At 40.8% G+C, this 17061-nt stretch overlaps 1 protein-coding gene across 2 annotated transcripts in view; it reads right to left on the bottom strand.

The window, feature by feature from the left end:
* Window positions 1-17061, bottom strand: part of TNKS (tankyrase) — a 142905-nt gene that overhangs the window by 5951 nt on the left and 119893 nt on the right. The window contains exons 16-26 of one of the 2 annotated variants that reach the window (XM_075751681.1): window positions 14681-14900; window positions 14301-14410; window positions 11539-11727; window positions 9943-10180; window positions 9139-9221; window positions 6469-6589; window positions 5758-5855; window positions 4312-4386; window positions 2980-3085; window positions 1934-2120; window positions 997-1153 (exon numbers count right to left, since the gene is read on the bottom strand). In XM_075751681.1, the coding sequence (XP_075607796.1) occupies window positions 997-1153; window positions 1934-2120; window positions 2980-3085; window positions 4312-4386; window positions 5758-5855; window positions 6469-6589; window positions 9139-9221; window positions 9943-10180; window positions 11539-11727; window positions 14301-14410; window positions 14681-14900 (1584 nt within the window). Of the gene's footprint in view, window positions 1-996; window positions 1154-1933; window positions 2121-2979; window positions 3086-4311; window positions 4387-5757; window positions 5856-6468; window positions 6590-9138; window positions 9222-9906; window positions 10181-11538; window positions 11728-14300; window positions 14411-14680; window positions 14901-17061 lie in introns of both variants that reach the window. The other variant, XM_075751680.1, reaches the window with a different exon arrangement.

Raw genomic sequence — 17061 nt, forward strand, 5'->3', positions numbered from 1 at the left:
CCTCCAATGCAAGAAAGATACCAAGAAGCTGAAGCCAAGTTCAGTGAAGGACCAATAAGATAGTCAAGGGGAGCGAGCACAGGATAAACAAGAGGAGGCTGAAGGACATAGGCTTGTTTAATTCAGAAAAGGAAAGGCTTTGTGGGACCTTGTAGCAATCTTCCATCATATATGGAAGGCTACTGAGAAATCAGAGCCAGACTCTCTTCTGAGCTGAGCAGCAGGAGAACGAGATTAATTAAAACAGGGGAGGTTCCTATTGGATACAAAGAACATAATTTTTACTCTGAGGATAATTAAACAAAGGAACAAGCTACTGAAAGAGGCTGTGTAACACCGTTCTCTGAGGTCTTCAAGATATGCCTGGTCAAAGAAAGCCCTCAGCAATCTGGTCTGAGCTCAGTGTGAACAAGAAGCTGGCCTAGGTGACCCCTCCAAGATTCCTTCCAACCTGAACTTATTATATAATCTTGGAGCCATGCAGAGCAGTAAGCAAAACACTTTCTAGAGTAAGGGTCTAGTCGAGTTATTCAGATTAAAAATCAGCTCCTGAAGATTGCTGTGCTTCTTCAGCTGCCATTTAAGGGTAGTCTCTGGCAGACAGTGACACTGTCACTGCCGGAAATCTACAGCTAAAAAGCCCAGAATCCTCAATGCGTAGAAGAGCCCCAGAAATGCATGTGTTCTTATTACTGCAGCCATGCCAGTAAAATGCAATGGGAGAAACAGTGCCTAATGAGAGAAACTACAACTCTTATTAGACTTTAGCAGTGCTGCACAGGGAGGATGAGGCAATTCTGCATGGTGTAAATCACAGCAACTCAGTGGATAGGAGCAGCATTTGCTGGCTTGATACAGTTCACTGTTAATTTCCACATTTAAATGAATAAAATCTAATCAACTAGGTTATCACAGCACACTTGGAAACCGGTCACATCCCCTCTCCAGCACCAAACTCTGCCTTTCCATAAACCCAGGCCTTGCTAACCTACATACCTGTTCTCCTCTATAGATAACATATTCAGCGTATGCAAGCCCATTCACGCTTGGCCTGCCAATAACAGAATGGTGCCCTGGAGGGGCATGAGCCATTTTCATTGTGCTGAACTGAAGAAAGGATTTTCCAAGGGTCACTCTACAGAAGAGCATTTGTCTAAAAGGAAAAAAGAAAACATCATTTTAAAGTATCTTACTAGGAGTTGTATTCTTCCAGAATGATTTCAGACTTTTGAGTTTACTTTGTTACAATTAATTTCTCAAGGCTTTTTGAAGAAGCACTTTTAGAAAACAGTTCTAAGGCTGTATAAAACCTGTAACCAAAAATACCCCACCAAACAAACAAAACCCCACCATCTTTCTTCACATGCAGAAGGGAAGACACACACTTTGTTTAGCCCTCATGTGGAGGCCCGTTCTAGTTCATTTTATATAAAGCTGCTGAAAGAAGCCGAAACTCGGTGTTCCTACCAGCAGGGCATGGACAGGTGTCAAAGTGTGAAAAGCACATTGATCTTCTCCAGTACAAAACAAAACTGTGATTAAGTCCTGTTCACTACCTCCAAAATTATCTGATCCATAGTACAACACTGTACTGCTGACCACCACTTTGCGCCGCAGTTTTGTTCTGAGAGTGCCTGGAGTTTAATTGCTATTTTCTCCTGACTCTTCATTTTCAAACTTGCTGTTTCAAGCCTCTTTTCTGAGCCACAATTCACTTTGATTTATACACACTGTATGCTTAGATTTTTGACCTTTCGGTGAGACTCGTTGCATTTATATCCTTTTTTGTTCAGCCTTGACAAATGGAAAACTGCATTTTTCCTGCCATGACCAAGCTCAAGTGGCTATTCTTTCCCTGTAATTCATCCTTTGCCAGAATCTTAAAAATCAGGACAGCCAGAATTACATCTAGGGAACTCTGCTGGACTCATACCTGTGGCAGATGTAACAGGACCTGTCTTTGTGTGTGGGACAGCCTGTTCCTCCCCCTATCCCATACACATACTGGTTGCTTTTTGAGGAGTTCTCGGCAAAGTAAATTCCAGCTCCAAACATTCCTCCAATGTATGCGTGCCTTTCATCAAATCCTTTGTGAATTATAGCATTAATAAAAGGTGACCCTAGAACAGAATGACACAAAACAATGTATTATCATACATTCTTGTTAAGCTCTATAGTAATACAGGACTCTGTCAAGAGGAGCTTGTCTGCCTCAAATAGACCATTAAATACCAGAAAGCGTGCTCAGTCAGCTGGAAGGGGGCGATACCCAGCAGGATGCAGTGATGTGTGGGATTTATCGTTATATACCAAGATCCCACGTGTGACTCATATTTCTTACTCATTTCACAGATCTCGTTAAATGGTTCCCCCCCGCCTCACATTTCACTGCAATGTATCTTGTCATGCACACCTCCAGCAGTCAGTACTGGTTAAGATGTGGCAAGATATCAGGACAATCATACCCAAAATGAATTTCCTATGCAGAATCATAGAAGGGTCTAGGGAAGAAGGACCCTTAGGCAACTGTCATTTGTAGGCACTTTGGGATGCTTCTAGAAAACATCTTGCTGAATCTCATGGTTGGTTTTGATTCCTTTCCCTGATGGTTGCCTGAAGCATCAGGGTAAAACGCTTTTCCTGTGTGCCGCTCCCCTCGTTTAAAAGATATACTTTCTCACAGCAGTGTAACATCCTCCCAGCAGCTTTACTGGAAATGACTAAGATATGGCTTATCAGAAAACTTTTTTTTTTTTGCCTTAAATAAATATGGGGTTTTTATCTAGTGTAGCTTTTCGGATTTCAGTAAGCACACAGACTAACTCCACCACCCCCACACCCCTGCATTTCTAGTGTAGAAATACAATTGCTGTACAAGATGGTGACAGAGCAACATTAACATTGCCTGTGGGTCCTCATAAGCTCTTTTTTTTTGGGTTGTTAAATACCAGTACATATAAATAGAGATCACTTCCTTACCATGAAACAACATGCGTTCATTGTGATGATTATGATTCTCCTCTGAGACCTCCTTCTGCCTGTGACAGAATCTCTCCCGCAACTTCTTGTTCACGACCTTTTGAATCTGCAGTGGTACAACAGGTCAAATCATACTTGAATTAGAATTGAAATGGAATATAGTTTCACAGAGTTTGCATAAATTTAACAGGGAAACTGCGAGTAAGACACATGAACGGTATAAAGAATGCCCACGGCTGTTCTGCATGCAAGGCTGAAGTCTTTCAAACAAGCCAGTAGCACACACTTGCAGCTGGTTAAAACTACTGCGAAACTGTAGCCTAAGTTCTCAGGTTTAAGAATGACTTTCAGGCTTCTTCCCACAGAGCTAGTAATACCACCAAGAACCACAAAATGTCTGAAGCTCCTTCCCTCTCTGCTTTGAGCTCTGTTGAACAATCTGAGCTAGCTTTTTGAAGCTTTCTGTCTGGTTTAGGTTGAACTTTCATGAAAAGAAACAACTTCTGAGGAAAAAAATTAGGAGATGTGTTGTTCCATCTATCTTGAGACACTGTTCCAGCCACGTGCTCTAATGCCACTGTGGTTTCTGCAAAGGGCTTCACCTTTGATTTGGAGTAGGACGGAAGCAGAGTTTACTTTAGGACGTATGATCTAGTGGGCCAAGTTGTAAAGGCTCTGCATGGGCTCACTTTTCAAACAGATACCTAGCAGGGGCTTGCTGGAGCTCAGGAACCGAGTTCTGTTCTGATTTCCTCTATTTCCTCCTCCCCCCAAAAAAGGAACCAGAAAGCATACTTTCCCTCAGAAAGACAACACTCCATTTTCTGATAAGCCAGGGCTTGTAAAAGGTATTTTTCTAGTTGGCAGTGGCAAAGAAGGAGGTGTCAAGGTCCAAAGTAGCACACGGAGATAGAAACTATTAATAAAAAATCATGCTCATCCTTTCTCCCTCCCCAAAAATCTCCTTTAAAAAGGCAAGAAAAGACTACACTGAGAAAAAAAATCTGTGCTGCAAAGTCAAATACAGAAGTTACAGACCTCTGAAATTAAATCAGGTTGTGAAACGTAACTCAGGCTCTTCACCACCTCTATCTTCAGTATCAGTTCTTCAGACTCCTTTAAGAGCATAAGTGGACACTTCTCCCTCATTCCATGTGCAGAGCACACGATCAGTTTAATTTTAGCATTTAGCACTTGCTTTAACTCTGCTCCTGCATACTATTTCAATAAAGAACTTTAAATATAAAAGGGTGATCCATTAAACCAATTCTGCCTGCTTGCATAAGTACCAACTTATTTTACCACATAGAATTAAGAGGTTTTGAAACTTACCCTGATGACATTGTACCTGTTGAAGATCCCACCAGCGTTTCCACCATCCCGATGTTCCCGGATTGTACTTTGCATCTACATAAATGAACACAACTGAACATTCAGCACACAAAGCTTGCTAGCAAGGCAAAGTATTCATGCAATATCTCAGTGTATCACCAGCAACAACAATCTTGACTGAAAATTAATTAAAAGGTGTAAAAAAAAGAAATCTCAATTTTAAACTGAGGTACGCCCTTATTTCTCAGGCACCCAACATGTTATGCTGTTCCACAATAGAGAAGTTGGATGATGCAATTCTCCAATCTTGTAATAAAAATCTACATAACAAAAAGGAAGATAGTGGCACCTGCTATGAAAATTATACACAACTAGAAAACCTTTAGATTAGAAAAAAAATCTTTGAAAATTAATATACAAAAGAGATAATTTTGAAGTAATAATACATGTGTTTCTAATTAGTACAGTTTGTATTTCTTAGTGATAGGAAAATGCTTGCACTGTAAATATTCCTACGTCATTAGAAGCCCCTGAGAATTTCAATGGTTTCATTGTGTCTTTTCCAGAGATATTTATAGCTACAGCAACAACATTTAGAAACAGCTCAAATAAACATCCCAATTTACTATGGCAGGCAAGTGACCCTTTCTGTCAGAAAAGTTTATAAAAAAGATCTGTACAAAATCCAGTTTACAGAGTCACTAATCAAAAATAGCTGCTAAGCTGGCAGCAATCCTGAATATCTAGACTTTTAAAAAGACTCGAAACACTTCTGCGCTACAGTGTAGGAACACTACACAAATAGCAAGTGCACAGTAAAATGGAGTTTCTTCCAAACACAACTCTTCAGAAAGTCTCTTTTCTGTTACAATTTGTCTTTCAACATGGTATCTGCTTGTAGTTTACTTAAATAAAAGAGCATGTGTGTGTGGGAGGCAAAATTATAGTCAATTCTCAATTATCCAAGAGCTGTTTATCTGGGTTACAGATTAACTAAGCCACTGAGACAAGAGAAAACAAGCTGGCTCACATGCAGAAACAGCCTGAGCACAGAGAATGCCTACAGACTTGCAAGGTCTTGATCCCTTGGTCTTCACTCACAGCCTTTGATTTTCACAGTTCCACCTGTCTACAGAAAGCTGTGGAAACCCTTGCTATGAGACGACATTCAAAACACAACAACAAAGTAAAATTGGGATAACACTAAGTGAGCAAACAGACCACTTATTAAAAAAAATTGGCAGGACACAGCAAAATAATTTCCATCGTTGCTCTATATAAAAAGACAAATGAAGAGCCCTAAACTTCATGTCGGATCTATGCAATTCATACATCAAAGCATATTTTATCACTTTCAACATACGTTGCACGTTTTAGGTCTGACGAGTTATAAGCAAAAAGAGAAATACACTGCCACAGGAGCATTAAGAAAAGTACTTGCAATACCTCCTCTTCCACGGACTGATACTCCTTATCATCAGGAGCAAGGTCAAGGAGAATGGTCCCCTGACTCACACAGTGGAAAGTCAAATAAGGATTGGTGCCTGCAAAGAGAAGGAATTAAAGGAGTAAAAATCAACAGGAGAAAACCATACCAGCTCTATTTGTATCCATTATCATCATTATTCTTCTTAAACAACTCCAATACAACAGGAAATGCAAACTAAACACAAGGCAGAAGCACAACCTTTTGTTAGCAGCAGAGGCTTCAAAAGAGAGAAGGAAAATGCATGTGGGACATAATTGCATTTTATTGTTTCCACTTTCAAGAAAAGGATCTGAGAAGCGTGGGGCAGCAAAACACTCCATCAGGTCCACCCTTCAGGATACAACTGGCCTATGGGTAGGTACGTAGGGCAAACCAACCCAAAAGCTCCTGCCTGGGTGAAACAGACTCCCTGGAAATGGGCATAGCCTCCACAGCTACCTCAGGGTGCCCATCCTCTGGAAAGGCAAGTGATCACTCGGTTCTGTATCTCCTCAATATATTCTTTACCTGTCACAACACACCCAGTCACCAGGTTTGCCAGCAAGTACCTTTTCCTGACATCCAAATTCTTTCAAGTCCTGATGACAATGCCTACATTTACAGAAGGTGACTTCTGGGAGACTATGGTATGCTACACTTAGACTAACCAGTAAAAGCGTCGTATTTACCTTGCTGCCCTCCTAGAAGTCTCTCCACACCTTTTATTAATTTGTGGCGGTGTCCATATGCATTGATCCCAATTTCTTTAAGCTCCTCATGCCCCATGTCTGCCAACACATCCAAGGTTATCTGGAAAAGTGAAAGACCACAAAAATTACTTGCGAACCTGGCCCGATTGCCAAGGCTGAAGACCCATCAGTTCAGAAAATGGAATGTATTCATGGTGCAACCAAGAGAGTATTCATATTTTATGTTTTGCTGGACTTCTAATTGCTGCCACCTTCTGGCAAGCCTCTCCCTATCACAGGACCATAACCAGCTCCTACAGCCTGAAGCTGTGCAAAACTTTTAGTTCTCTTACAGCAATTAACAAGAGCTGGTTCTCATACAAGGTTCTCAAAAACATTTTTACTTATGTAGAAGGAGGATGCATGGAAATGCTGGGACAAATCTGGGAGTATTTTTGAAGCATTCAAAGTTTCACATTGTTGTGCAATTCATCATTTTCACTACACAAACAGAAATTAATATTCTATAAGCTTACTAATAAATGTTAAGTGAGTTTCACATCAACATTATTGTGGTGTGTGCTATTACTGTGTGTATATATCCATGTATGCACTTGCACGTGTATCAAACCAGTGGGGCAGCTATTCTAAGTTGTGCTCAACTATTCCACAATTTTTGGAAATAACTAACATTGTGAGGACACATACAACTATTCATTTGGCTGCAATATATGAATGCATCTACGATCACCAGGCAAGACTTTAATTTTCAAGGTCACAGAGATCATTGGTGGAAGCAGAAAGGTAATAAAACATGATGTCATAGAATCATAGAATGCTTTGGGTTGGAAGTGACCTTAAAGATCATCTAGTTCCAACCCCCTTGCCCCCTCCACTAGACCAGGTTGCCCAAAGCCCCATCCAACCTGGCTTTGAACACTTCCAAATAAACATTTTTTTAAAGAACAGGAGAGGGAGGCTAAATAAAGTACACATTTTTACTACTATAAAGCAATTGTGCACTGAGGTGATTCAGTGAATAACAGAAAGATTTCATCTGGAGGAGATAATTATATAAAATCTATTTCCAAATTTACAGAGGAAACTAGAATGAGAAGCTCAGGAAATAATGGGAAACCATACGACTTGATTCAAAAGAAACTGCATTGTTAGCACAACTGGACTTGCAGGTATGAACTCTGCCCACTACAAATTGAATATCATTAATTCAAAAGAAAGCAACTCAAGCAAGGAATTAATAGCTACATGGAACATTTGTCCAATTGAGCAGAAAACAACCCTACTGGGATTGCTGTGGAAAAGCCACTGAAGATATTCATCACGTGTAGTAGAACATTAAAAAATACAGAAGAAAGCCAGGTATTAGAAAACATCAGGAGGAGGCTAGAGCCAAAGTGAAAAAGTGCACATGATGGTACTGCAGTGCTTGGAAAAAGCAGCTTAAAACAATAAGCTTAAGGAAGATGAGCTTGTTCTCACTAGAAAGAAACTTACAAGAGCAGCTAACCAGCTTCAAAACGATGAATGAATATAGTGAATCCGATTTACATTATTAAATCTCATTAGCAGGGGGAGATCTTAAAAACAGGCTAGGAGCTAAGGAAGCAAAAGTAGAACAAAATCAGCATGGTAACAGAAAGGTGTGAATAATAAGAAAAAAAGAAATGTGAGCAGAATATAGGTTGGTTTAAGGTTGGTTTGCTTCTTAATAGAAGCAGTTCCAAATTAAAGAAAAGAGCTTATGCTTCATATGTAAGAAGGGAAAAGAGATTATATGGTGTTTTAACTTTGTGGAGATACCTCCTGTAATGTTTCATGGAAACAGTTGGGACTTTTTCTGTAAGTATTTCTAACGTTTGTTTCCTGATCCCTCATAAAAGATTAGCAGCAGAGACATGGGGAAAAAATAACCATCAAATCCAGTCTCTTGCACCTGTACCTTTCTATTCTACTGCTGTGTTCATCTCGCTCATGTGAACAAATAATCTATTTAACATGCTAAATTTAAGAAACAGTACATAAAAAGAGTCTGCAAATACATTAGAGGTACTTCTGCTCTAAAAAGTAACATCAGCTTGAGAAACTGTTACATTAGCTGTATTGTTTTCATATATTGTGAATTATTGATAAATCTGCAGGTTTTCCCCATCTCTCAATTCCATTTGAAACGTGTTAGCCCTGCAAAGCCCAGTTAATGCTATACAGTCCTAATCTATTAGGAAATGTAGTTCCTGCATTCTCTAATGTGACTCTGCCCTGGTAAACTAGATTTTTATTTTAGCTTAAAGTCAAACTGAAGGGTTTCCTAGATCGAACGAAAAGTGTCACTTGTTGCAGCAGTGACAAAAGACTTGTTTGGATATCAAGACTGCTGAAGGACAAGTGCTGGCGACATTCCAACCTCACTTTGTTATAGCCATCATGTTCAAAGTTCACAAGGTCCAATGTAACACTCAGAATACAAGCTGAATTGGCAGTTGTCATGTATGTTTAAGAAAGTGAAAGACATTGGATATCTGAATCAAACAATAAAAGAGATTTTCACAGGTTTCTCAACTTCACCATAATTCACTTAGAGAATGAAAATGTCACTCAAATTTATTAGTCTATCTTTTAAACACACAATCAGAGATGAGGCTTGCCACTTACCTGTTCTGTCTCAAAGATGTCCCGAAGGTGTTCAAGACCCAGGCTTTTTAGGAACTGTGTAATGTTCATGTCAAGACCAGAAACTATATAAGAAGAAACAAGTCATTATACCCTATGCACCTGAATTAAAACAAAACAAACCAACACACACCCCTAGCCTTAAAAAAAAAAAAAAAAAACAATCAAGCAATACCACTGATTCCCTCAAAACTCCAAACTCTGATGCTTTTTACAATCAATTTGTCTATGTCTATAATAAACAATCCACTTGCACTGTGTGAAAGCTCAGTGCAAAGCTGATCACTGTTCTCTCCTCAGAATCAACTATTAAAAAGCACAATCAATCTGTGGCAAATACAGTCTCACACTGCAAAGACAAGGAAAGGAAGGGTGGGTCTATTTTTGCTATGTAATCACCTAGATGCTGACATAAAGCATGCATTCCAGATACTAATCAAAGAGTTTAAAAAGCCTTAGCAAGATCCCCCAGCCATCACAATCATAATTCCTTCATCAAAATAATTCTCATTGGATTTTCTGTATAGAATCAACATCAAACATCTGGTCACCTAATCAGATCTGCCTTTGTAGTCAGACCTAATTACTGATAGCATAGATGAACAGCCAACAATGCAGAGCACATGAAAACAGAGCAAACATCAGACACTTTAAAATGCACATAACAGTTCAAGTTGTACAATAATCTCTGGCTAGTCAGAAATGCTTTTCAGATAAAGCAAGGCCTATTGTGATACTAAGCTACTGTACTTCTGGCAACGTAAACCTGTCCAGCAGCAAATGCACCTTCTCCTTCCTTCCTTTCAGTCCCTGCTGCTCCATCACCAGCATTCGATGCCCCTCCTACGGCTAGTTCTGCCAGTGGCCCAGTGAGGTTATCTATACTGCTGGCGGCGGAGAGGCAGGACGGTGTAGACGCTGGTGAGATCAGGGAGGCACTAACAACAGTGGCTTGAGGCTTAAAGCATGTAGGCAAAGCTTCTGGAGGCATCGCGTCTATCAGCAAAGCTCGGATATCATCAGCCTGAAAAACAGAAAAAACATTCAACATGAGGTTCTATTATCACAAGTCACCGATCTCTTGAAAGAATTGTTCTTTGAACTTGTTTTAATTGATTGCTCTGTTCCCCCATTAAAAAGAAAACTGCCAACTTTTGTAACACAGGAATTCATAGTTGCAAGAACATTCTGATTCACCGCTTAGACACACGTGAATCAGGTTCTCCTCATTTCTAAAGGTATGTGAGAAGGTACATCTAATGTCCTTTCTGAAAGAATGACTTTATAGGTATTAAAGTCAGGAAGAGCAATGCAGCAACTTTATCTGAAATCCTTCACAACGTAGGCCAGGCAATGCCACCTCATAATTTCTCTGTCAGACTCAACTTCTGGCGAAGCATTTTGCACTGGATCAAGGTTTCAATGGAAAGACTACCACTGCCTTTGCTATAATCACATCTTATAGTGTTATAATAGAAAAAAGAAGAAAAAAAAAAAAAAGAAGCTATAGGAGAAGTACAAACTTCGTTAACAATTGGATTTAGCCTTTGGTGACTAAATTAAGCAGGACTCTCATCTTCAAGAATTTCTTCCTTGCATGTTCTTGTAGAACATGATTAAGACATACTTATTTTCCCACAGAAAAATCAAATTTTCACATCCTTAATCACACAGCAAGTTTTCTAGAGCTCAGATTATTCTGGAGGATATTTCTTGAACTCTCCATAAATCAATCAATGGCATTAAAAGATACTTGCACTATAACCAGACACAACATTCAATTTGGTTGCAGTATCTATTCCATCAAGACTGGGACATACATGTTAATGTCACATTATTAGGCTTTTTAACCAGCCGACACTGTCACCACTAACAAGAAAGTTTACGGATGTCAGTTTTAGAAAAAGTTTGATAGCCACCTGCAAATCTTAGAATGTTGTTTTGGAGTTAGACCAAAAAAAACCTGAGGTAATATGCAGGCATTGAACAAAATCATCCTCTAAATGATCCCATTCCTCTAAAGGCCCATCTGATTTTCCTCCTAGGCTCAAAGAAATAATCACCAGCACTACACAGATTGGCCATCATCAGGGACATTTCAGAGAGGTTTATTTCTGGCAATGAGGAGATTGATCCCAGGAGTGAATCTTTAAGCAGAAGCAAACCTTAAATCATAAGCTACATTAAGATCTCAGCCAAAGGAAAATGTCTGGACCCACGGGTAAAAAGTCACAAACAGGCACCCTGGAGATGCTCATCTCCCTCGACCTCAGCACAGCGAAAGCTGAGGACTGTTGATGCCATGGAGCCATAGAAAGCCATTTAATATGCAGAGCAAATCCTCCAGAGCAGCCTGTGGCTGGCATGCTAACAGGAACTTACTGTTGCCAGGTCTAGTGGTGTCTGACCCTCTTGATTCTTCATGGTTGGATCTGCTCCATGAGCTAACAGCAGAGCGCAGAGCTGCGTCCTTCCTTTTTGTGCAGCTTCATGCAATGGTGTGAATGCCCATTTATCTGTTGCGTTTACGCATGTATTGTATTTGATCAACAGGGCTGCTATATCCACGTGCTGGAAAACACAAGACCATCTTAATCAACACGACACTGGTAAAACATCTATTTCCTTTTTCATACTGGAGATAATGGTGCTTAGAGACCCCTGTAATTTATCTTTCCTTTAACTCACTTCTCTGCCTCCTGTGTCTAGGTAGCAGCGCACCCCTTCAGGTACCAATTTATACTGCAGCTCCATGGTCATCTGTCTATCTGCACTCCCAGATCACCCACCAGCACGTGTATATCTGGGATCAGGCACAGAATTATATTTCTGCCAAATCATCTCGAGTACATAGCATGACGTTTGTGTCAGCTGCAGGAGCAGACATGATACTTGATCCAGCATAAAACTGGTAAAAGTTAACCGTCAAAACATTTGTACACAAATTAGAACTGGTAAGACAAATTCACAAGGCTGCAACATTTGTGATACAATACCAGAAGCTCTAAAATCAATGTGTTGTACTGCAAAGCCACCACTTAAATGTCTGTACACAGAAGTCTTCACTGTACTTTCTTTCTTGCAATTTCTTGCAAGACTTTGAACCCATCCATGGCAGCACAAATTTGTTCTTTCTCCAATCATATTTTATGACAGAATTGTAATAGATAAAACATATTATGAGTGTCATAATACAACTGTTTTACATGGGCTATAAAAGTAATGATCTTATAACCCCACGCTTCCATCAACATCCCATCCTTGAAGTCTCCAAGTTAAAGTAAGAGAACAGAAAACTGGCAAATAAAATTTTTGGCTGCCTCTGACCAGTAAAGTTACTTGTGCAATACAGCTAAGAAATAAAAAAGCAGGTAGTCAAAATAAGTAGGTAGGAACGTGAAACACTGAAATTGTAAGCAGAAGTGCAAAGACTTGCCAATGGATTTCATTTTTCCTCTCAATGGCAATTAAGTGACTCTCAGCAGCTCTTGTAAAAGGGCTTGCTCTTTGAATAAGCATGGTTTGAAAAGACTGCTGACCTTATTTTTCCTCTCTGCCAAACTTTTAAAGCAACTGCTGCTCCTGTGACTTTTCTGCCACATGAAACCCTACCAAGGGACAGACAGCATGAAGTGCTGGGTGGGAGAACTGAAGATACTTTGTGGGGAAAAGGTTGAGCCTGTGAAACCTGCCACCTATGAACTTGTGAAACCAATGCTCATCAACTCTCTACCTCCCATTAGCAAGATCTGAACGGGCTGATGACAGCTCAGAGATAAGCGTGGGCTGCCACAGGAAAGGTATACAGCAACTCTCAACTAAACTAAATAAGCTGATGGAAAAGCACCAAACACTGCTTCGCCAACTTTTCCTAGAGAAAGTAAGGCAACCAGATTAGACTGGCATTATGATTTTCAGAAGTGACAATCTCTAACATTTCCCTGTGCCAGTAAGGAATGTTTTGCCTTCACCTAAAATGTGTGTTTTGGTTTACTGTGCTTGAAAAGAAAGAACACAATCTTTGCAACAGAATGTATCTCTAGATCTGAGCAACATTCTGGGAATTTAATGCTTACAGCAGATGCTGATGAACAGTATTGCTTGGTATTAGGACCCAGTAAGATAAAGCAATTCTGTGTTCTAAACCTTCAGCAGGATTTGGAGCTTTTTGCTCTTTAGGACACTAGGATCCCAGACTGACGTAGATAACCAATGCAAATGATGCAGGCTGAGTTTCATTGATACACTCTCCTTAAAAACAAGGTGAACACTGTACTTATTTCATTTGGCTGTCAAAGAAAAGCAATTGTGGTTCTATTACGATCACCTCTCACAGATTTTGCTCTTGCGCCAGGGCCAAGTAGTAACAGACAAAGCATATCATGAGACCATCAAAAACACTACTTCTTGAGCTTCATGTACTCTGTTCGACTCTGTACACTGTTAGGAGCTTCTCAAGCACTCTCTGTACAATTATTTGTAAGAGATTTCTTTCTCACCAAATCCACAATTAACAGCTACTTATAAGCAATCTATCAAGCACCTGTGCAACTGGTATGCACACAGTTGCTTCCCCCTATATGCAGGAAGAAGGGCCAGCATCATCCAAAATGGTTTGAATCAGCCACTGCACTCCCACTGTGGCAGACAGCTTGCCCAGGAGGATGCCCGTGCTACAAACTCAGTAACCTTTCAACATGTTAGCTTAGCAATAGCTCCCCACTGGAGATCAGCTGTAACAGACCTCCACTCCTCTGTCATCACCTAGACACAATCACCTGGTATTCTTCTCTTCCTTCCATCCAAGTCTTTCAGCAACAACTTGAAGTCTTTTCTGTTTCAACAGTCACCCCAAATTTAACACTGTTCAATGCTGTGCATGTGCTTGCCTGCGTAAAAGCCATGTTCTCATGTTCTTTCCAAACTGCAGCCTTTAACTGCTACAGCACACCTCAATCTGTGTCTTATTTAGATCTGTAGGACTGCAAACAGGACTCACAACAGCAACTTAGCCCAACAAGTATTTCATGCCGTCAAAACCTGAACTATGTTCACAGCAAAAGAGTTGCAAAATAACTGGCTTTGAATATGACTTTAAGGAGTTCCTTGTTGGTCTAACTCATGGCAAGAATGCCTGCACCTACCCCATAGGATGCTGCATTGTGTAGGGGGATTAATCCTCCTTTGTCCTGGGCATTAACATCAGCACCATGCTCAAGAAGGTATTCAGCTACTTCCAAATTGTTGTAACCAGCTGTAAAATGGCACAGGAAAAGAAATCAGGTATTAGGAGAGCTAAACTGAAGAAAAATTATTAGACAGAAAAGTTAAAGCAATTTTTCGATGCAAAAGCTCCTCTTTCCTAATAACTGTGCTACCTCCTGAAATACAGCTGCCATAGTTAACAACTCTCTGCACAGGACAATCATCCGTGAAACTTACTATACCAATCCTGGTTTTGGTGATTAACGTGTGCAGCCCTATCATAAATACAGGAGCCTTCAAAACCTGGCAAGTCACCCACCTGCAAGATGTAGTGGTGTTGAATTTCTTCCCTGGGTGTCTCTGCAATTGATATTTTCTTGAGTACATAGCTTCTGCACTCGTGCCAGGCACCCCTTCTTGGCAGCATCTAGCAAGGCAGCATCTCCACGCAGTAAGTCCTGAATATCTGTGTCTCCTTCTTTCACCAAATCTAGAGGAGTGTTCCCATCTCGATTCTTTTTTGTTGGATCAGCTCCATGCTGCAAAGAGAAAAATGGAATGCTACTGTCACAACCATGAGCGGAGCAGTGCACATAAGTGTGTTGCTATTTTGTGGCACAAGATAGGAGATGGGGGATTTTGCAGACCTGCTATCATGAAGTAACAATGGTATCGATTAGTAGGCACATGAGAAAAAATGCAGGAGGCTGAGGCAGCGCTAGTCTGCAACGCAGCTGTGTGAATCTCAACTCCACAGGCAAGAACGGCAGCCCTCTGCGAAAGCTGCCACTGCTTTACTTGTAACTGAAGTAGGTTCAGGAGCATATCCTGCATATAGCTATACCCTGCTGTCACAGCAGGTGCTAAAGAAAAGCCAACTCCAAATACCTAGCTGGCCAGTCCTCCCTTCTGCAAACCGGCTGGCAGAGGTGTTTCCTCAGCACACCTTTCTGAGCTAGTGAAGCCAGGCCCCAAGTTTCACTAAATGCCACCCTGCTGTTGAAAGGCACTTGTTTCAGAAGGGAACTAGAAAAATTAATCATTTCTACACTTCCCAGTAGACAACAGCACCATCTTAAGCAGTTTACAGGTCCTGGAAAGCAGTGAAGAAAACATTTTGGTGAGAAAGTGGATTTGGATGACTGCTGGAGAGTATCTGTGCTGGTAAAACATGCAGATCAGCCAGTGATAAGAACGCAGTACTGGGACGAGGAGAGGAACATACATCTACATGCAGCATATGGTGTGAGTCATGTCCACATACAATTTTGTGGGAGGATAGCTCCTTCCCTGTTCGCTCTCAGCAGCAGTGGGGAAAAACCAAAGATAGTTAAGGCAGAGGCAGCTGCTGGCACTGTAGTTCTCTGGCTGGCCCCTTCGGAATAATCACACGCAGTGGTCCAACCCCTGCCAGCAAGTCCACTCTGACATTTCTCACTGGGGATGCCGGCAAAGCTATGTTAGCATGAGCCACAGGGAAGGAGCTGGGGATGGGGAGAGCAGAAGGAATTAACTGCCTTGTATTTGGAAGCAGTACAGCAATGCCCGGGGTGTAAAGGGTAAACAGCAAGGGACAGAAAGGGACGGCGTACTGATTACACAAAACCAGTTCCACATCTGTGGTGCTTTTCGGAAGAGAGCATTCTTTGCACAAAGCCTTTTAAACTGCAATGACTTCTCCAAGATATGACCTTAGATCCCTTAATTTAAGACTCATCAAAACCGGTACTATTCAAATACTCTCCAGAATAAATACCTACACAAAGAGTCAGTATCTTCTGAGACCCCTTCAAAGGCATAGAAACAAATGAAGGTGGTAACTTTATAGAAAGGTGATGAAAAATGAGTGTCTCCAAAATGCCTGTACATTTTTGCTTCCTTCTTCAAGCAGACCAAGACAGAAAGAGTCAGGAGGAGTCAAGCTCAACATCCACGGCTCAGCAGAACTGCCAGCTGGCAAAAGAGACACAGCAGGAGATGCCCTGAGCAAACTGCAGCATGAGCACATACCCACGGACACCCAGAGCCTTTACAAAACTGTGTCACCTTAAGGGCATGTTTAGCTCTTGTGCAAGAGCGATTTCAAAAAGAAAGATTTCAGCACTTTTCTATTTCCTTTCATGTATCCTTTCAGGATCTTTTGAATGCAAAAAAATGGCTACATTCCCAGTGGAATGATCAGAAAACTCCAGAGACCTCTGGTGTCTATAATGTAACACTGTTCTTGAGAGATCATGAATGCTGCTCTAGCTTGAGCTAACATCTGTATTCAGGTGTTACTACCAGGACCATCATCACACCTACTCCACAGACCATCTTTGAATATCTTCTGGTTTCTACTGCAGATGTGTTTTAAACTGATGTGCTACCCTCTCTGATCTGAATCCTTTTTTGGTAGTCCAGTGAAATAACTAATGAGATAGGAGGGAAATAGCAGGGCTTTGCAGCAGTAAATGAAAAGAGAAGTGGATGGGGAAAAGCCTCAGCATTTTAAGACTATCCATATTCTGACTTATTCCTATTTTAAACGCTGTGCCTCAGAGAGACAAAAAGTAGGCAAGGCTAAAACAAGAAATAGGATTGGCAAGAAACTCTACTCGAGCACCCTCTTTTACCCTCCCACGGCAGGATATGAGCTTATGTTAAGAACTCTCTCTGAAAACATGTTGGCATTACCTCATGCTTTTTACAGGTTCTTCC

This window comes from Balearica regulorum, chromosome 4 (assembly GCF_011004875.1).
Source record: "Balearica regulorum gibbericeps isolate bBalReg1 chromosome 4, bBalReg1.pri, whole genome shotgun sequence".
Lineage (NCBI taxonomy): Eukaryota > Metazoa > Chordata > Aves > Gruiformes > Gruidae > Balearica > Balearica regulorum.